The sequence below is a fragment of the Phyllobates terribilis genome, unplaced genomic scaffold, assembly GCF_046119375.1.
Source record: "Phyllobates terribilis strain yellow unplaced genomic scaffold, ASM4611937v1 Scaffold_4__5_contigs__length_816908805, whole genome shotgun sequence".
Taxonomy (NCBI): domain Eukaryota; kingdom Metazoa; phylum Chordata; class Amphibia; order Anura; family Dendrobatidae; genus Phyllobates; species Phyllobates terribilis.
In genome coordinates this window covers 625,611,091-625,633,579 of record NW_027362764.1, presented here as the reverse complement: position 1 = coordinate 625,633,579, position 22,489 = coordinate 625,611,091, and the positions used below count along the sequence as shown (strand labels likewise).

The window sequence follows — 22,489 nt, the reverse complement described above, 5'->3', positions numbered from 1 at the left end:
TATAGTGACAGTTAGTTGTTAGTGGTTGTAACCATATTTACCTAATCTACTGCAATGCCCTGCACATGGGGAAAGTGACATAGCTAATCAAAAGAACTATACTACATTTCTAATTGAAGGTATGTCCTATTATTATTGCCTAACAGACCGGACATTCAGCATGTCCCACTCACACCACCTCTTCATCTCGCCCCCTATCTGTTAGTGTCCCACAAGGTTCAGTTCTAGGACCCCTGCTTTTCTCCATATACACCTTTGGCCTGGGACAGCTCATAGAGTCTCAGGGCTTTCAGTATCACCTCTATGCTGATGACACACAGATCTACCTCTCCGGACCCGATATCTCTTCCTTACTAACCAGAATCCCACAATGTCTGTCCATGATTTCATCCTTCTTCTCTGCTAGATTTCTAAAACTTAACATGGATAAAACTGAGTTCATCATCTTTCCACCATCTCATTAATCCCCCCCATCTGACCTATCTATCAACATCAATGGCTGTTCACTCTCCCCCTTCCCACAAGCTCACTACCTTGGGGTAACCCTGGACTCTGATCTCTCCTTCAAACCACATATCCAAGCACTTTCCACTTCCTGCCGACTCCAACTCAAAAATATCTCCCGTATCCGCACATTCCTCAACCACGAATCTGCAAAAACACTAATGCACACCCTCATCATCTCCTGCCTCGACTACTGTAATATCCTCCTCTGTGGCCTCCCTTCCAACACTCTCACACCCCTCCAATCTATCCTACACTCTGCTGCCTGAATAATCCACCTGTCCCCCCGCTATTCCCCGGCCTCTCCTCTCTGTCAATCCCTTCACTGGCTCCCCATTGCCCAGAGACACCAGTTCAAAACCCTAACCACTAACCGATACATACCTGCATGCAACCTCTGATCCTCACAAGATCTCCTTCTCTACTCCCCTCTTATCTCCTCTTCCCACAATCGCATTCAAGATTTCTCCCGTGCATCCCCCCTACTCTGGAACTCTCTACCCCAACACATCAGACTCTCGCCTACCGTGGAAGCCTTCAAAAGGAACCTGAAGACCCACCTATTCCCACAAGCCTACAACCTGCAGTAACTCTCGCTCCACCATATCGCTCCATGATCAGCTCTATCCTCACCTACTGTATCCTCACCCATCCCTTGTAGACTGTGATCCCTCGCGGCAGGGTCCTCGCTCCTCCTGTACCTGTCATCATCACGTTTTATTCAAGATTATTGTAATTGTTTTCACATGTAAAGCGCCATGAAATAAATGACGCTATAATAATAATTAATGTTACACCCACTATATATTGGGATAGGATCTTGGAAATGGGAATACCCCTTTATTTTATTTTTTCCAACCATTTTGCTGCTATAGAGTCTGAGTTATTCCTTCACATAGCTGAGTTTGCAGCTGCTTCTGATATTATAGACACAAGGGCAGTTAAATTTGTTGTCCCATCTGGGATACTTATAGTGTATTGATATATTATATATAATAAGTGAAATAAGTAAGTGAAAGTGAGTCATGGTGCTGTCAAATAATAAAATGCTCTAATTTTGTATTTTATATAAGTCAAGTGAAGATGCTGGTAAATATACTAGGAGCTCGACTTTTTTATATTTATGAGTGCTTTTCAGCCCAAAATCTGAAGTTGCTATTTTAAAGTGTATCTAGGACTGTAATATGGGTTTTACCATCTATTAATGATCTGCTGTATGATTTTTCTGTCCATCCTTTAATTGCTACTCATGTAAAAGCAGTTGTAATGCTGTTAAAACGACTAAAGTTTTGTTTTCTCTCAGCAATGTGATAAAGGGCCATCCTTGACTTTGCTGTAGAGCCATTGGCATTCTTGTTACACTCCGATACATGCAATTGATCTATCTTCTCTTCATTCTTTTTGCTATTGATAGTTATTCTTCAGTAAAAAGATAAATAATACATTTCTCTTTTTATTACAGATCAGTAGTGCCGAGAAACGGCCAGCCCCAGATATGGGAAAGAAGCCAAAAACCCCAAAAAAGAAGAAAAAGAAGGACCCAAATGAGCCCCAGAAGCCAGTGTCTGCCTATGCACTATTCTTCCGGGACACACAAGCAGCCATCAAAGGCCAAAATCCAAATGCTACCTTTGGAGAAGTATCCAAAATAGTAGCCTCAATGTGGGATGGACTAGGAGAGGAGCAAAAACAGGTAACTGTTTTGCAAAACTGTGCAAAAAAAAAATTGACGTTTTAATGTCTGAAAAGAGACTTGAATGTATAGTCACTTTCATATTTAGTTTTCGAAAATGAGAGTTTTCTTCCATGGCAGTCAGAAGAGCTATTGTATTTTTAGCCTCCTAGAATTTCAGTTCTTTGAAAAGCTTTTGTGCGCCATCAGTTGCCATGTCGTCTTTTTTTTCTATTATAAAGATGAATTGAAATTCTCACCATCCAAAAATATGCTACTCATAATCCTCCCCAGCACTCTGTAAGAGTCCACCAACTGTGTAAGAGACTGCATTCCCACCGAGCATGGGCACATAGACAACCTCCGAAATATCCTGCAGCCACATGTGCAACGTTCTTTTTTGTGCTCGAAAAATAAATGCCTGTTGTGTTATAAGGAATTACAGGTACATCAATAGGCAATGTAAGGCTTTTATTAAGATTACTTTCAAAGACTCGTACAGTTACTGCATCTTACAGAGTCATCATTGCAAGGATCCATCTATTCTGCACATTTTCTTGCTTTATAGCAAATCAAAGAAACTGCTGTAACCGATAAACTAGTGATATTTAAAATGTAATATATTGCACTTTGGAGCATCAAAGCCATTAAAATTCCATCTTTTTAAATACTAATAGTACTCATTTCATTTTGAACAATTATGGGCCTAAATTCTAGTAAGTACATTAAATAGTGCAGATTTTTCAGCTCTCAGTTTTCAATGAAATTACATTTTTAAAAAAAATTTTACTCAGTAACGTCATAACATAATAGCCATATAGCAAAATAATACATTTCTGACAGTCTGAAGCTGCCACTAGGAGGAGCTTTACTAAAGATAAATTTATTATTGAGTTCAATTGGAGCTACGTCGGATCGTAATCACTAGATGTGTGTGATAGCGTTACAGGCAGACTGAATTTTTTATTTATCTCAACGGTGAAAGAACAGATGGACTAAAGTCAATTAAAGGAATAGTCAGGCTCGGACTGGCCCACAGGGCAATGGGAAAATCCTCCGGTGGCCCCCATGCAGGAATGTGCTCTCCTCTCCACCTTTATGAGAATTAGTTGGCACAATATATTTGCTTCACTATGTTCAAACAAGGGTATCATCTCAACATTCATTTAACAAACTACCCCGTTTATTGTTGTATAGAAAAATAGGTAAATTTGTGAATGAGGATAATGTTATATTTGCATGAAGCTGAACCGAGGGCCACCAGGGTCAATGTTACTGGTGGGCCCTTGGCACCCCAATTCGGTACTGCGTACAATACATTTTTTTTCCAGATTTTACAAAAATGTATAACTAGTTTAATATGGAAAGGTTTTCTCCCTAAGAAGAATTACCATTTACATGAGTTTTTAGTCTATCCAGTGATGCACCCAGGAATGTAATCGCTGGGAGTACGGGGTTTTTTAGGGGAATATCAAAAAATATATCTAGTAGGGTATGGTACGTGTAGAAGGCGCTTATCAGGCTAACTACTACCAATGGCAGCGATAATTGTGGACAGGGAACCACTAATGTCCGTAGTAGATATACTACAATAAATTAACTGTTCTATAGTAAAAATCGCGCTATCGGTAGTGGAAAAGAGATCAGGAGAAGAGTACTATTATTTTATAAAAAATGTTTTATTTGTTTGGATGCTAGCGATAAAAACTTAATAAAATACAGGATTAAAAAGACGAGTGTAGAAAACAATATTTCGTTTGGGATAAAAAAAACAAATGGTATACAAGGTGTAATAAATAGTTAAATCCAGCGGTTAATTGGTGTGGAAAAAATGCCTGTGGTGGCTTTGTACGGGAAAGAAGAGGAGTTTGGTTAGGACTATTGTTCTCTAGTATTGGATATGCTTAGCTGGCTGTGGAGCTGTTACTCACCAGGTATCAGGATTGGCAAAGTGCAGGTGTGCACTAGGACTGTGGTCCGTCAGGATTCTTTGGGTGAGGCGTGGTCCTAAACGCTTTGTTATGCTCCTGGAGATTTAATGATATGGGGTTAATGCTGTTAGCACTGGGTAGGTAGATAGTGGGGTTAGCGACTTACCCTCGGAGGAGCTGGTCTATTTTTGGAGATTGCTTGTTAGCACTCCCTCAATTGGGGGGTGCAGCAGGAGGCTCTGGATTGTATCTGACTTTATTGCAGAGATGTGACAGGGGGGCTTTTGGTTGCCGGTAGGCGTATTAACGCTTGAGAATACTCAATGTCCTGTATATAGATATGGAGAAAGGATTAGGAACTGAGACATACAGGAATAGTCCACAGTATGTGGTAAACCTAGATGTTTACCTGTGCATAATTATCAGTAATCCAGGGGTGCAACAGGAGGCTCTGGATTGTATCTATCTCTGAGCAGAGATGTAGCAGGAGGCTTCTGATTGCCGGGTGATAGGGGGCGTTGTAGCACTCAAGGATATTTGATGTCCTGTATATAGATGGGGAGGGAGAGTTAGGGGCTGAGGTATGCAAACAATAAGCCACAGTGTAAGTAAGTCCAGGTGTTTACCTTGTTTAGGGTCCAAGTGTGAAATGGTCAGTCACCTTCTTATCTATAGCTGAAGGCCTAAATCAAGGGAAGGTGTTCAAGAGGTTCTGCAGGAGGTTTCAGCCTAGTGGTAGGTGTAGCAGGAGGCTCTGGCTGAGTAGTTTCCTGGCTAAGTAGCAGTGGGTCTTGTCCCTGGACGCTGTGGTGCAGCAGGGGACCGGCTACAAATGTGGCAGGAGGCCTGGTCTGGGTAAGTATATTCAAGTGGGTGAAAGGCTATGGTAGCAGGCTGTGTAGTAGATATCCGGGCAAGGTATATGGTTATGCGGAGTCCGGTATTCATACACGGTCCCTACTCGTTTGGAGTCAGGCAGGCCGCGTTCCTGGAATCCTGTCGGTAATAAAGAGGTGAGTGTATGTGGTTTTTGGTCCTAGTGGTGGCGTGTATCATAAGCGGTGGGGGCCGTGGCCCAGGGTACTTACGGTCCGTGGTCCTGCGGAGATGTCAAGAGGTAGTGGGGCCCGGAGCGAGAGCGGGGTCCCGGCCGGTGACCGCCGCTACTCGCGTGCTTCCGGGTAGGTGGAGCAAGAGAGGAGGGGCGGAGAAGGTGAGGGGGCGCGTTCTTTGGAAGCGCGCGAGAGGCAGAGAGACGCGCTGACACGTGGTGTGCAGCGTGTATTCGGGACGGATGCCTGTGGGTGCCTTCTCTTCTGGGTCAGTCAATTCCAACGCGTTTCGACAGCTGACGGCTGTCTTCATCAGGGATAGTCTGGCCCAGTAGGTGGAGTCCTTTATATACCTGTCTATAATGACGTCATGGCAACGGTCCGCTGTTTGTGGCGTTGTCATGGTAACTATCAGTCATTGAAAGCGAATAGCTCAATTTCACTGTTAAGACCCCATGGTCTCAAGGTGTTTAATTTAAAGATCCACTCGCTTTCTTTTCTTGACATATATTTAATAAAATCACCCTGTCTCCAATGTTTGTGAACTATTTGTATGCCTATCACTTTAATTCCTTTGATGGATCCTTTATGTTTATCCGCAAAATGTTTGGACAGGGGGTGGCCCATGTATTTATTTTTAATATTCCTCAGATGTTCATTAATTCTAGTGCCCATTGCTCTTTTAGTCCGACCTATATACGTTTTTTCACAAGGGCACATTAGTCCATAGATAACCCCCGTAGTGGTACATGTGACGAAGTCTGTGATGGGATATGACTCTTTGCGGTGATTGACAGCGTGTGATTTGGCTGGTTTCAGGGTTTTGCATATTTTGCATTTTTGGCATGGAAAGAACCCTGTTATTTTTTGTTGAAAAGGTGTGACTGTTTTTTTTGTGATGATATTATTTTTTACAGTGGGGGCTATGAGTGATCCTAGGTTCCGTGCTTTCCTGAATATGAACCTAGGCCTATTGGGCATTTGATCGCCAATGATTTTGTCATCCTTTGGTATATGCCAGTGTTTTTCCACAATTTTTTTTAAAATATGCGTATTGGCGGAGTAAGGGGTAATGATGGGCATGATTATATTGGGATTGGGATTGGTTCGTGTTGATTTTGTGGTGTTTGTATCAGTTAAGAGGTTTTGTCTTGGTATTGCAGCTATTTTTTCTTTAGTATTTTTAAGAAACTGAGCATTGTATCCTTTTTCCAAGAATTTATCCGTGAGTGAATCTGCCTCATTATTGAAGTCTTCCTGTTTGGAGCAGTTTCTATGGAGGCGCAGGTATTGGCTGCGGGGGACATTAAGTAACCAGTTGGGAAGATGGCAACTATCTAGCGGAATATAGCCATTAGCATCAGTGGGTTTGTGGTATGTGCGAGTCTGGATGGAATTGTTTTCGATTTAAATATTGAGATCTAAGAAGTTAATTGCAGTGGAGCTAGTGGTAGATGTAAATTCTAAAAAGAATTCGTTCTTATTTAGTTCCTGTATAAATAGATCCAGGGAGGGTTTGTCGCCTGACCAAATGAATAATATGTCATCAATGAATCTCCGCCATAGGACCAGGTTCGCATGTAGTTTGCCTCCAGGGTGAATGGCTAGGGATTCCCACCTGCCAACATAGAGGTTGGCATAGCTGGGTGCGAATCTAGTGCCCATGGCGGTGCCCCACTGCTGGGAGTAGTAGTCCCCCTCGTAGAGAAAGTAATTATGTGTTAAGATGAAGAACATGCAGTCTGTAATGAATTTACTTTGTTCTGAAGACATTTTTTGTTCGAGAAAGTGGAGGGAGGCTTCACATCCTTTGGTGTGTTGGATATTTGTGTATAGTGACGTTATATCCATTGTTCCTAGGCTATAGTGGCTATCCCATGGGGTGTTGTTGAGTATGCGGATAGCATGATTGCTATCTTTTAAGTGGGATGGGAGTGTTGGAACCAACTCCTGTAGATGGTGATCTACTAGTCTGGAGAGATTTGATGTCAGGCATTGAATACCGGAGATGATGGGTCTTCCTGGTGGGTTATTTATGTTTTTATGGATTTTTGGTAAGTGGTAAAAGGCGGCTAGTCTGGGGTGTTGGATATTAACATAATCAAATTCATTTTTATTGATGTAGCCATCTTGGAGTCCTTTTAAGGTTAGGTTCCGTAGTTCCTTTTGGTAGTTGTTGGTTGGATTAGAGGGGAGGATCTGATAGGTTCTAGAGTCGCCCAAGAGTCTAAGTGATTCCTTGTGATAGTATTCTTGGTCAAGAATAACTATGCCACCTCCTTTGTCAGCTGGTCGGATTATTATTTCATTGTTTATTTGTAATTGTTTCATGGCGCGGACTTCTAGTTTGGTGAGGTTATTCTTGTATTTTGCGCATTGTTTGTTATTGATTCTGCGGATATCGTCTGTAACGTTTTTTTCAAAGGTATTGAAGGCCTCTGAATATTCTTGAAGAGGGTGGAAGTTAGATTTATTTTTAAGTATAGTGTGTCTGAATTTTGGTGATTCCTCTGAGCAGAGTATCTCTGGGGCGTCTTCCTTCTTCATATAGTATTTTTTTATAGCCAGTTGTCGCATGAATTTTTTTATACCTATATACGCTTGGAATTTGTCGAGTTGTGTTGCTGGAGCATATTTTAGCCCTTTTTTAAGGACTGCAGTTTCATTCTGTGTCAGTTGATATTTGCTTAGATTATAGATGGACTTGTGTCCATTTATTTCTTTGGGTTTATTCTTTTTCTTTTGGGTGAGTTTCCCTCCCCTAGTGCCTCTTTTGCGTTTTTTCTTGTGGCCATCCGAAAAAAATCCACCTTGCTGTTGTGCTTGCGTATTAATGGTTGTAAGGTGGTGGTAGAAGTTGGGATGGGGGTTGCTGTTAGGGGGAGGGTTTTTTCTGGTTGTAATGATGGTGTTTCTGGGGGTGGAGTGGTGGGTTGATTAGGTGTCTCTACAGTAGTAGTAAGTAAAGGTGAGAACCTATTATGCGTGCTAAGCGGGGTAGGTTGATCTAGTAGATTAAGATCAGTATGGTTTGGGCCTGGTTCATTATGATTTGGTGGAGAATCTGTTTCAGATGTGGGGTAAATGGAAATTTGATCAATAGAAATAAGTGAATTGTTTGGGCTACCAACCACTTCGTCCAAAGTTTCGAAGAAGTTTAGTGGTTCTTTACTGGGGAGATGGGTGGTGAGAGGTACGGCGTCTCTACCAAATTTGGCTCGTTTCTTTTCGACTATATCTTGCTCTTTCTGGTTAATTCTATTTTTAATACTATTGGTTAGGTTTAGAATTTCAGGATGATTTTGGTGTGGTTTTATTTCATTGAATAGTGAATTAATTTTAGTTTTATTTTCCATGAGCTGTTTTTTCCTTTTGTTAATTATAAATCGGACAGTTTGTTTGGAGAATTCATGGAACATGGAGTTCCATTCTTCCAAGGTGGTTGGGTCTCCTATGTCGCCTGATAGAGCTTTGGTTACTACCAGGCCTGATGGTATGATATTGAAGGCCAGGTAGTGTTTGAGGGTGGCGACTTCCCATAAGTCCCTCATCTCTTTTAGTAATAGTTGTTCTAATGTTCTAAGCGATTTTTTTATTTGTAGGATGGTTTCTGGGTTGGTGTTTGCAGGTTTTTTTGGGGTTTTATTGAAAAAAAATTGTATATTTTCTATTCTTTCTTTCCTGTCATACCACAGGTCTCCCATTGTGTCGATTTCTTAATTTGGGCCTAGCAGCCTTTTGGTGGTTTTAAAGATAGTAGGGTATGGTACGTGTAGAAGGCGCTTATCAGGCTAACTACTACCAATGGCAGCGATAATTGTGGACAGGGAACCACTAATGTCCGTAGTAGATATACTACAATAAATTAACTGTTCTATAGTAAAAATCGCGCTATCGGTAGTGGAAAAGAGATCAGGAGAAGAGTACTATTATTTTATAAAAAATGTTTTATTTGTTTGGATGCTAGCGATAAAAACTTAATAAAATACAGGATTAAAAAGACGAGTGTAGAAAACAATATTTCGTTTGGGATAAAAAAAACAAATGGTATACAAGGTGTAATAAATAGTTAAATCCAGAGGTTAATTGGTGTGGAAAAAATGCCTGTGGTGGCTTTGTACCTGGAAAGAAGAGGAGTTTGGTTAGGACTATTGTTCTCTAGTATTGGATATGCTTAGCTGGCTGTGGAGCTGTTACTCACCAGGTATCAGGATTGGCAAAGTGCAGGTGTGCACTAGGACTGTGGTCCGTCAGGATTCTTTGGGTGAGGCGTGGTCCTAAACGCTTTGTTATGCTCCTGGAGATTTAATGATATGGGGTTAGTGCTGTTAGCACTGGGTAGGTAGATAGTGGGGTTAGCGACTTACCCTCGGAGGAGCTGGTCTATATAGGTCGGACTAAAAGAGCAATGGGCACTAGAATTAATGAACATCTGAGGAATATTAAAAATAAATACATGGGCCACCCCCTGTCCAAACATTTTGCGGATAAACATAAAGGATCCATCAAAGGAATTAAAGTGATAGGCATACAAATAGTTCACAAACATTGGAGACAGGGTGATTTTATTAAATATATGTCAAGAAAAGAAAGCGAGTGGATCTTTAAATTAAACACCTTGAGACCATGGGGTCTTAACAGTGAAATTGAGCTATTCGCTTTCAATGACTGATAGTTACCATGACAACGCCACAAACAGCGGACCGTTGCCATGACGTCATTATAGACAGGTATATAAAGGACTCCACCTACTGGGCCAGACTATCCCTGATGAAGACAGCCGTCAGCTGTCGAAACGCGTTGGAATTGACTGACCCAGAAGAGAAGGCACCCACAGGCATCCGTCCCGAATACACGCTGCACACCACGTGTCAGCGCGTCTCTCTGCCTCTCGCGCGCTTCCAAAGAACGCGCCCCCTCACCTTCTCCGCCCCTCCTCTCTTGCTCCACCTACCCGGAAGCACGCGAGTAGCGGCGGTCACCGGCCGGGACCCCGCTCTCGCTCCGGGCCCCACTACCTCTTGACATCTCCGCAGGACCACGGACCGTAAGTACCCTGGGCCACGGCCCCCACCGCTTATGATACACGCCACCACTAGGACCAGAAACCACATACACTCACCTCTTTATTACCGACAGGATTCCAGGAACGCGGCCTGCCTGACTCCAAATGAGTAGGGACCGTGTATGAATACCGGACTCCGCATAACCATATACCTTGCCCGGATATCTACTACACAGCCTGCTACCATAGCCTTTCACCCACTTGAATATACTTACCCAGACCAGGCCTCCTGCCACATTTGTAGCCGGTCCCCTGCTGCACCACAGCGTCCAGGGACAAGACCCACTGCTACTTAGCCAGGAAACTACTCAGCCAGAGCCTCCTGCTACACCTACCACTAGGCTGAAACCTCCTGCAGAACCTCTTGAACACCTTCCCTTGATTTAGGCCTTCAGCTATAGATAAGAAGGTGACTGACCATTTCACACTTGGACCCTAAACAAGGTAAACACCTGGACTTACTTACACTGTGGCTTATTGTTTGCATACCTCAGCCCCTAACTCTCCCTCCCCATCTATATACAGGACATCAAATATCCTTGAGTGCTACAACGCCCCCTATCACCCGGCAATCAGAAGCCTCCTGCTACATCTCTGCTCAGAGATAGATACAATCCAGAGCCTCCTGTTGCACCCCTGGATTACTGATAATTATGCACAGGTAAACATCTAGGTTTACCACATACTGTGGACTATTCCTGTATGTCTCAGTTCCTAATCCTTTCTCCATATCTATATACAGGACATTGAGTATTCTCAAGCGTTAATACGCCTACCGGCAACCAAAAGCCCCCCTGTCACATCTCTGCAATAAAGTCAGATACAATCCAGAGCCTCCTGCTGCACCCCCCAATTGAGGGAGTGCTAACAAGCAATCTCCAAAAATAGACCAGCTCCTCCGAGGGTAAGTCGCTAACCCCACTATCTACCTACCCAGTGCTAACAGCACTAACCCCATATCATTAAATCTCCAGGAGCATAACAAAGCGTTTAGGACCACGCCTCACCCAAAGAATCCTGACGGACCACAGTCCTAGTGCACACCTGCACTTTGCCAATCCTGATACCTGGTGAGTAACAGCTCCACAGCCAGCTAAGCATATCCAATACTAGAGAACAATAGTCCTAACCAAACTCCTCTTCTTTCCCGTACAAAGCCACCACAGGCATTTTTTCCACACCAATTAACCGCTGGATTTAACTATTTATTACACCTTGTATACCATTTGTTTTTTTTATCCCAAACGAAATATTGTTTTCTACACTCGTCTTTTTAATCCTGTATTTTATTAAGTTTTTATCGCTAGCATCCAAACAAATAAAACATTTTTTATAAAATAATAGTACTCTTCTCCTGATCTCTTTTCCACTACCGATAGCGCGATTTTTACTATAGAACAAAAAATATATCTAACACACAAAAGACATAGACCGTTCTATACAGTGATTGCCAGAATTGCTGTTTTATTTGTGCATCTCAATATCTCCCCCCCCAAAAATGGAATAAAAAGTGATCAAAAAGTTGTTAGCATACCAAAATGGTGCCACTAGAAACTACAGCTTGTCCAAAACACTATTTTTATTGTACGAAAGTAGTGTAACTATATAAATGTAGTTTTGCCATGAATGCATTGATCCATTTAATGAGGTTAACATGTCAGTTATACCATACTGTAAACTCTGTAAAGAGAAAACCTAAATAACTATTGCAGAATTTTTTTCTTCCATTCCTCAGCCCCAAAAAGTTTGCAACAGTTTTTCATTATGTTATATGTAACCCAAAATGGTGGCATTAAAGAGAATCTGTCACCAGGTTTTGTGTTACTCCATGTGAGAGCAGCATGTAGGGGCAGAGACCTTGATTCCTGTGGGGTATCACTTACTGGGCTGCTGGCTGCTGTTTTGATAAAATCACTGTATTTTATCCTGCAGATCTAGCAGTTCTCTGAATGCTGAGCTCTGTATAACCCCTCCCACACCACTGATTGGCAGCTTTCTGTGTACACTCTGCATAGGCAGAAAGCTGCCAATCAGTGGTAGTGGTGAGGTTATAAAGAGAGCATGAATATAGAGAATTACATGGCAGCAGGTTTACTAGTCCTCTAGTGATAAGCTCTTACTGACTAGGATAGGTGCACTCCATCCGAGAAAAATGGTCCGATTATGCTGATCAGACTGATCAGAGTGGGATCAGCTTTTCACTGAGGTTGAGAGAAAAATAATGTTTCTCCACCTTCTCCATTATGTCAATCCGTGAAAATAAGGCTGCGCTTGGATCTCATCCGAGTGCAGTCCAATGTTTTCCATAGACTTGCACTGATGATTTTGATCTGACACTCAGATCAAAATCAGACATGTCACTGATTTTTTCCTTAGACCACGTGGTCCGAGGAAAAAAAATTGGACATGTGCACAGCCCCATAGAATATTATGTGTACGAGTGCTATCCGTGAAAACTGCGGATAGCGCTCGTCCGATGTAATCGGTAGTGTGTACAAGCCCTATGAGTGATTTTATCAAAACTACAGCAAGCAGCCTAGTTAGTGGCACACTGCTGGAATCAGGGTCTCTGTCTCTGCTGTATACTGTTCTCAGAATAAGTGGCAAAAAAAATGGTGACAGATTCTCTTTAAAATACATTGCAAGGAAGGAGACGTGGAGCAGGTTTATTATAGAGTATTCCTTTTGTTTTGTTCATTGGCGGCATACAAAGGACTTTTATAGCTTTCATTTTCTTCAGAATGTCAGTCAGCGCCTGTTTTGTTTGAATATCTATCTAATTCTTATTTTATTGAACAATGGTCTGCAGGTTTAGGCAGCTGTGGAACAGTTTAGAATGTGCTATAGCAATAAAATCACTTTTTTATATTAAGTAAGAAAAAAAACATACCTGTTCTATAAAAAAAAAAGTCAGTAAATGTGACTGTTTATTAGACTAAACTTTTCCACAGACCTGAAATACCAGAGTTATGGCTCCTCCTATTCGGAACATTGTAGCGCATTTCTTTTTTATGAGTTTCCTATATGACTAATAAACTGGTTATTTTAAAGGATGTACAGTTGAAACCAGAAGTTTACATACACTATATCAAAAAACACATATGCATGTTTTTCTCAATATCTGACATGAAATCAGAATAAACCTTTCCCTTTTAGGTCAATAAGGATTACCCATAATTTTTAATATTTTCCAAATGCCAGAATAATGAGAGAGAATGTTTTAAGGCATTTTTATTACTTACTGCAAAGTCAAAAGTTTACATACACTAAGATTACTATGCCTTTAAACAATTCTGCACTGCCCATATGATGATGTCATGTGTTTGGAAGCTTCTGATAGTTTTTTTGGCAACATCTGAGTTAATTAGAGACACACCTGTGGATGTATTTTAATGCACACCTTTGTGTAGCATCATGGGAAAGTCTAAAGAAATCAGCCAAGATATCAGGAAGAGAATTGTGGACTTGCACAAGTCTGGCTCATCCTTGGGTACAATTTCAAGATACCTGAAGGTGCCTCATTCATCTGTACAAACAATTGTAGGCAAGTACAAACAAGATGGGAATGTCCAGCCATCCTACGGCTCAGGAAGGAGACGGGTTATGTGTCCCAGAGATGAACATGCTTTGGTCCGACATGTGCATATCAACCCAAGGACAAAAGCAAAAGATCTTGTGAAGATGATGGCGGAAGCTGGTAAGATTGTGTCAATATCCACAGTGAAATGAGCACTGTATCAACATGGGCTGAAAGGCCACTCTGCAAGGAAGAAGCCATTTCTCCAAAAGAAACATAAAAATGCCAGATTAATGTTTGCTAATGCACACAGGAATAAAGACCCTAATTTTTGGAGACATGTCCCGTGGTCTGATGAAACTAAAATTTAACTTTTTGGGCATAATGACCATCGCTACGTTTAGAGGAAAAAGGGAGAAGCTTGGAAGCCTAAGAACACCATCCCAACTGTGAAACACGGGGGTGGCAGCATCATGTTGTAAGGTTGTTTTGCTGCAGGAGGGACTGGTGCACTTCACAAAATAGATGGCATCATGAGAAAAGAAGATTATGTGGCAATACTATGAGCTAGGAAGTTAAAGCTTGGGCGGAAATGGGTCTTCCAAATGAACAATGACTCGAAGCATGCTACCAAAATGGTTACAAAGTGGCTTAAGGATAACAAAGTCAATGTTTTGGAATGGCCATCACAAAGCCCTGATCTTAATCATATTGAAAATGTATGGGCAAAGCTGAAAAGGCAGGTGCGAGCAAGGCGACCTACAAACCTGGATCAGTTACACCAGTTTTGTCAGGAGGAATGGGCCCAAATTCCGACCAACTATTGTGAGAAGCTTGTGGAAGGATATCCCAAACGTTTGACCCAAGTCATTCAGTTTAAGGGCAATGGTACCAAATACTAATGAACAGTATGTAAACTTTTGACTTTGCAGTAAGTAATAAAAATGCCTTAAAACAATCTCTTTCTCTCATTATTCTGGCATTTGGCAAATATTAAAAATGATGGTAATCCTAACTGACCTAAAACTGGAAAGGTTTATTCTGATTTCATGTCAGATATTGAGAAAAACATGCAGATGTGTCTTTTTATATAGTGTATGTAAACTTCTGGTTTCAACTGTACATATATATTGACAGTGAAATAAAAAAATAACCTCTTAGGGCACCGTGAGTGGAAGTCCATAGTCGTTTCCACATTTTGGTCTACTCTACTTAACAGTCATGACATTACATTTTGTGGTAAAAATTGTTAAAGAGCAATAGAGCAATACTTTAAATGAGTATTCACATTCTACAACTCATTTTTCACTGGGCAATTTCTGTCTGGGGCCTCTAGTGATTAGCTGTAATCTGTGGGATAATCAACTTGACAGCAAGTTATAAATTTCCCTGCAGTGCCTCCACTGGAGAAATGAGGCATTGCATGATTACCTTTGTTAAGGCAATTTCTTCAGAGGGTTTGACCACTACTTGGACAACCCCTTCTCAATCCCTATATTTCCCCCAAGTAAAATAATAACACTTAGACTGCGTGCCCACTATGCGTTTTTTAAGCATTTCCGCAGCGAGAATTCTGCCTCGGAAATGCTTAAAAAATGCTTGGTAGAAGGTCAGCAATGTTCCCCAATGATAATCCGCATGTGCTGTGCACATGCTGCGGAAATTTCAGCTGCGGATTATCATTGCGGAAAAATCCGCAGCACTACCATTAATTTTGCAGAATCTCGGCGTTTTAGCCACCATTGACTTGCATTGGACTGCATAATATCCACATGACTACACGTGCACATGCGGATATTATGCTTTTCAATGCGTGGATGGTACCCGGGTCTGGAGAAGAGGAGACTCTCCTCCAGACCTGGGTACCATAGTACCTTTAGTTAAAAAATAATTAAAATTAAAAAAAAACATTATACTCAGCTTTCTGGCGCCCCCCTGGTCTTCACTGAGCGGCGCTGCTGTCACCCTGGCTTCCGGCGGTGGTCTGCAAGGACCTTCCATGATGTCATGTAACGGTCACGCGACCGCTGACGTCAGTGGTCAGGTGATGGTCGCGTGACTATCACATGACTAAATGACGTCATGGAAGGTCCTTTTTAGAGTACCGGGAGCCGCCGAAGATACTGGACGCATCGCTGAGGAGACCGGGGGCCATCTGAAGGTGAGTATAATGTTTTTTTAATTTTTTTTTACTATTGATGCTGCAAATGCATTTGCAGCAAAGTAACTTGGTCACACTATATAAATTCATGCCGGTTGCATGGATTTATATAGTGTGACCAAGTTGTCAAGCACTTTTCCAAGTGATGCTAAAATCGCTTGGAAAAGCGCTTGACATCCCGCATTCGAAATCGCATGTTCAAAACGCTTCACTTACGCTTCTACCTGGCAGAAAAAACGCATGTAAAATCCGCATGCGTTGTTTCTGCCAGGGAGATGCAGAAACGCTCAGGAAAAATACGCAGCATTTCTGCATCGTGGGCACTTAGCCCTATACTCAGCTCTCGTGCCGGCGCTGTTCCAATGGTGTCGGCACTGCCTCTCCTAGGCATCGCGTGACATTGTTATGTCATTTGATCCCTGTGACCAATCAGCGCTGACTTTACTCTCCTCTTTTACAGATATAAATGACATCCAGAGGAAATGAGAGAGCTCTCACTTCTTATAGATGTCTCATTTGTCTGAAGGAGGGGAGATTGAAGCCAGCGCTGATGGTCCTTATAGGGATCGCGTGATATAACAATGTCGTGTGAGCCCTGGGAGATCCAGTTACGACACTGCTGTAACATCACCGGCACCAGATGTGAGAATGTAAATATTTTATTGGGGAAACATACGGATTGAGAAGCAGTTGTCTGAACCCCTTTAACTCAAAACCGTATTCGAATTGAAGTTTTCTAAACCAGACAACCCATTTTATGTCAAATCTATTACCCACCCAGGCCAATGTAGAATAAGGCTTCTTCTTACTGGGGTTGAAGAGCCACAAACAGTGTATGGCACAATGTGGATATCATATTTGCCAGCACACATGGCACATTTCTCTTCATAGCTTATTCACTGGGGAATACAGATTTATGCCTTTTCAGGCTTATATCGCTACTGAGCTTTGGCAACATGGCCATAAGATACTATGGCTCTAAGGCACACATGTCAAAATCTGACCTGTGGGCCAAATCTGGCCCGCAGGGTGGTTTTATTTGGCCCGCAACACCAGAACCACCACCCTTATGGAGAGCCATTATTCTGTACGGAGGACTATGTGAGGCCCATTTTTCTGTATGGAGGACTATGTGGTGCCCATATTACTGTATGAAGGACTATGTAGAACCTATTATTCTGTATGGAGGACTATGTGGGGTCCATTATTCTGCATGGAGGACAATGTGAGGCCATTGTTCTGTATGAAGGATTATGTGGAGCCCATTAATCTGTATGGAGGATTATGTGGTGCCCATAATACTGTATGGAGGACTATGTGGGGCCATTATTCTGTATGGAGGATTATGTGAGGCCCATTTTTCTGTATGGAGGACTATGTGGGGCCCATTATTCTGTATGGAGGACTATGAGGGGCCCATTATTCTGTATCGATTACTTTGTAGGGCCCATTATACTGTATACCGGCTGGCCCGTGACTTTATCCAAGATTTTCTGTATGGAGAACTATGTGGGCCCATTATTCTGTATGGAGGACTAAGTGGACCCATTATTCTGTATGGAGAACTATGTGGGGATCAATATTCTGTATGGGGGACTATGTGGGGCCATTATACTGTATGGAGGACTATGTGTGGCCATTATTCTGTATGGAGAACTATGTGGGGCCCATTATTCTGTATGGAGAACTATGTGGGCCCATTATTCTGTATGGAGGACTAAGTGGGCCCATTATTCTGTATGGAGAACTATGTGGGGACCAATATTCTGTATGAAGGACTATGTAGAACCTATTATTCTGTATGGAGGACTATGTGGGGTCCATTATTCTGCATGTAGGACAATGTGAGGCCATTGTTCTGTATGGAGGCCTATGTGGGGCCCATTATTCTGTATCGGGGACTCTGTGGGGCCCATTATTCTGTATGGAGGACTATGTGGCCCCATTATTCTGTATGGAGGACTATGTGGGCCCATTATTCTGTATGGAGGACTATGTGGGGCCCATTATTCTGTATGGAGGACTATGAGGGGCCCATTATTCTGTATCGATTACTTTGTAGGGCCCATTATACTGTATACCGGCTGGCCCGTGACTTTATCCAAGATTTTCATTTTGGCCCTTTGTGTTTGAGTTTGACATCCCTGATCTAAGGGGAGATTTGGGTGCAACAATGGTGCCAGAGGATGATACAGATTTCTGATGTATTACTTTTTTATTAATTGATCCTACCCTTTATGCTTCAGGCTAAACCGTATAATTTTCCATTATAATATGACAAGTTTTTGCAATCAATTATACATTGCAGAAGAGCGCCGTTAAGCTGACATCTGGGAATTCTGTCACAGCTTGTAAGTATAGTAGTTTACAGGCAGCACACAGCTCAGGTACAAAGCTTGTAACAGGAGAGGTCAGCGCTGAATAGAGGGAGCACGTATAATATAGCTCAACAGTTTATAGCTGGATTCAGAAGCTGAGTCCGGCTGTCAGCGCGGGCCCTGCCCTCTCCTACACCAGTTCTCTCTATACCAAGCACGCTCTATTAAATGAATTTCGTCTCCCATGTGAACGAGGGTCGGGGAGGAAGACCATTTCTTGCTTGTTGCATGGTGCACAAGGCACTCACAAATAAAAAGGCAGCAAGGAACATTCTGACAGGTTTACAATAAAGTTACGCTCGGTGGCTTTAAATGCTTTAGGATACAGGTTTTACAGAAAACTGAGCAAGAAACACAAATTCCCCTTCCACTAGCTGGAAAGAGTCATAAACTTGCAAAAAAAAAATAAAAATAGTGACTTGTGATATAACATCACCCCGTGCACAGTAAATACGTTCTCACAGCATATTGATTAAGGGCTAAAGAGAGTGTAATTAACATGGAAAGGGCATAACCTAAAGCGGTGGCATGTAATTTACAGCAGGCAAACTGTGATTAACTCAGTGAGAGTGGAGGTAACACAGAGAGAGTGTTATTCAAGGCAGACTCAAATATTATGACAAGAAGTGCCAAAGCGAAGGGAGAAATGAAATATTACATCAAGCCAGTTAGTTGACAGCTAAAAGTAAAGTAATTAAATGCATCCTGTGTAAAACAGTCGTTTATTATACTTTTTCACAATCGCAGCGCTATGTTTAAACAGCTCCACTTTTATTGTATAAGACCAGGTTCACACCAGATGGAAAATTGGACGGCAGATTTCAGAAAAATATAAATGGCAAATGTAAAAAAAAAAATATTTATTTAATTACATTTACTTATATGACAACTTGGCCTTTGAGCTTTAATGAAGTGTCACACATTATAGCTTGTCAATAGTACATAAATCAGTGATCGTTGGGGGTCCGGACCACTTATTCTGAGAGTTGACTGGTATTTGCCTCTCCTATATAAAGAGACCATTTATTTATTATGCTTGCTTATATAGCGCCATTAATTCCACAGCACTTTAAAGACATCATTATCACTATCCCCATTGGGGCTCACAATCTAAATTCCCTATCAGTATGTCTTTGCAGTGTGGGAGGCAACAGGAGAACCCGGAGGAAACAAGAGTACCCGTAGGAACCCCATGCAAACATGAGAGAACATACAAAATATTTGGTGAGATTTGAAACCAGTAAAGCAACAGTGCTAACCACTGAGCCACTGTGCTGATAGGATTCTATCTACTAATGTGAATAGGACTTGTCACTGCACTGAAAAAACTTTAAATTATAGAATGGGTTTTCCACTACACTGAAACTGATGACTTGTCCTTAGGATAGGTCATCAATATTCAACCATAGATCAGTGGGGGGCTACGAACCGCTACCAAACCCTTCCAATCAGCTGCTATCTCTGGGTATTGCAGATCAGCTCCTTTTCACCTGAATGTAGCCTGTATGCGGTACCCATAATCGTCCACTAAACATTGTTCTGGAACTGTGGTGTCCGTCCTGTTCTGGACACTGTTCACATCTGGCTGCTGTTAGCCACTGATTGGTTTGGGTGGCAGATGTTGGACTTACACCAATCTGATATTAATGACCAATTGTTTTTTTCACTTGAAAAAGACCCCAGTCCAGCATTGAAATGCGTTCTGTTCAACTCATCTTGGCCCTAAGGATTCTTCATAACAGCAGCGCAGCCTGATATCGTGTTATAGTCCAAATTGTTCAACTATCCTGGAGGAGACCATCCCCCGGCCACGAGGCCACGAGGCAGCAGCAGCAGCTGATATTTTCAGGTGTTCATAGGATTTGGGCCTGCACACAACCTACTCAAGTGAGCACCTTCCTTTTACTTTCCTTGGCACCCAAAAGGGTATCACCCAATGGTCTTGTGCGCTTTTATTCCCCCTACAGTTTTTCTACCTATACTTTATTGTCAGTACCTTTGGTGGGATGTCAAGTTTCTCATATGTACTGAATTTGCAGCAGAGCATCCTTTACATCTCCTAAGGTACCAGCTACAGTGTGGAACTGCAACCTTCATATCCCATTAGATATGTTACCGGATATACAGGGTGGTCCAAAAGTAGGTGGCCAGAAAATAATAACATTTATTTTGATTTATATATAAAATTATATTTACTAACACAAGCATAACATTGACAATTAAATTTTATTCTGAACAATAATACAAAAGCCCTTAAATTTTATCAACGCAGGTGCTCAAACTGTTTTCCATTACAATTTGCACAGCTTTGAAGTCAGCCTCTTACACTTCGACAAACTTTTTGCACAAGTCTCTTTGGGTATTAATTTCTTGAAATGCATCTCTTATGTAATTTTTCAAATCACTGACACTTTTTAGTTTTCGACTATAAACTTTGTCCTTGAGTACTCCCCAAAAGAAAAAATCCATTGGGGTTAAGTCTGGGGAACGTGTCCGCCAATCAAGTGGGCCTCTTCGGCCAATCCATTTATTAGGAAATGTTTCATCAAGATACTCGCGGACTACTCTTGAATATTGTGGATGGGCCCCATCTTGTTGGAAATAAAGGTCATTCGAATTAGGCTGTTGCTGTAACTGGGGAACAACTTGATTCATTAGAATTTCGAGATACTTATCTCCTGTGACTGTTCCATCAAAAAATATTGGTCTTAAAACACCAAAACTTGAAATACCACCCCAAACATTGACACCAGACTCATTTAGTTGTTGCTCTAATGTTAAATGCATGTTCTCATTATACCAGTAAATACAATTATGTCTGTTAATATGGCCGGATAATTTGAAAGAAGCTTCATCACTCCACATGTTATCTAAAATTACTGGGTTTTCTTCAATTTCGTTAAGCATACTCTCACTAAATTGCAGCCGCCTGTCTGGATTATCCTCCAATAAACCATGAATTAGACGTGTACGATAAGCTTTCCACCTAATAGATTTCAGGATTCGCATGATAGAACTCGTGAAATTCCCAATTCCAAAGAGGCTCTTCTGGTGGACTTGTGAGGAATGAAAAATGGAATCTGATTGGTTGCTAAGGGCAACTGAGCCAGTTTCACTTTACACCATGTTTGATAAATCTCCCCCTTCATAACCTTATTACACTTTCTGTCCACCTACTTTTGGACCACCCTGTATGTATTGTAATTGTAGTGTGTCCAATACAAATTCTGTCTAGGCATAAAGAAGCCATTCTTGTCAAAAATTGTGCCACAACTCTCTTGATTATAAAAGTTGTCTTTTTCATGGCAAACACTGGAACGTTATTGTGACACTTATTCATCACTGTCATCCTTATGGTCACTGCTGCTGCTTCTTTCTACCCCCATGTCCTCCCCAGCCTTCCTGCACGGCGTCCTGCTTGCCGCTGCTGCCTCTTGGGTGGGATCTCTGCTCTCATCTTGGAAACTGATCTATTGCCCGATACTTATGGTAACCCTTAGGGTCTTGTTTGAGCTAAGGTGTACTTTTGATGTATCTATTCTATTACCAACCTGGTATCCTGACCTCATTTACCTGTATTCTGCTTGCCCCGACCCTTTGCCTGTCTTCAATTATGAGAGAACGCTGTCTACCTTCAACCATTATTTACGAAACACACATCTAATTTTTTAGGGTTGTGTGCCATTATTTACCTCATACTGTAAATTTGTTTCTACTTTTATGAGAAAGATATCTGAGAATAGTATCGATGGCATGTACTCAACGATCTAGGATCAGATGTGTTCCCTGAAGCTGATGGAGCTGCTAAAGAGTTAACTAGTGATTGCCATGTGTAAGCTGCATTATTGCTAGCTAGGATTGATCCAGTTGAACTCTTGAACTAATTTAATGAGAGGCATTTAGCTTGATAGTCCTCCTAACTAACACTCTTACATATCAGTTGATTGACTTTGTGCAGTTCATGGGCCAAACTGTTCCGTTGCAGGAGCCAACAAATTAATTGATACCCCACTCATGCCATCCACAGACTAAACATGTCTTTTATAACAGTTCACACAATAAAACACGTGCTGTTATTTAAATCATTCTCATAATATTCTTAAGGTTTGTAATAATGTTAGAATTGGAACATGTGTTTGTCTAGGATCTGGACACGCTTACAGGTCTTTTTTGTGTTCTGATTGTACCCAGCCAGCTCAGCACAGTGTT

The 22,489-nt window shown here is 41.7% G+C and overlaps 1 protein-coding gene across 2 annotated transcripts in view; it reads left to right on the top strand.

The window, feature by feature from the left end:
* Positions 1-22,489, top strand: part of TOX (thymocyte selection associated high mobility group box) — a 336,399-nt gene that overhangs the window by 276,584 nt on the left and 37,326 nt on the right. For both annotated transcript variants that reach the window (XM_073679334.1, XM_073679335.1), the window contains one exon: positions 1,967-2,197. In XM_073679334.1, the coding sequence (XP_073535435.1) occupies positions 1,967-2,197 (231 nt within the window). The remainder of the gene's footprint in view (positions 1-1,966; positions 2,198-22,489) is intronic.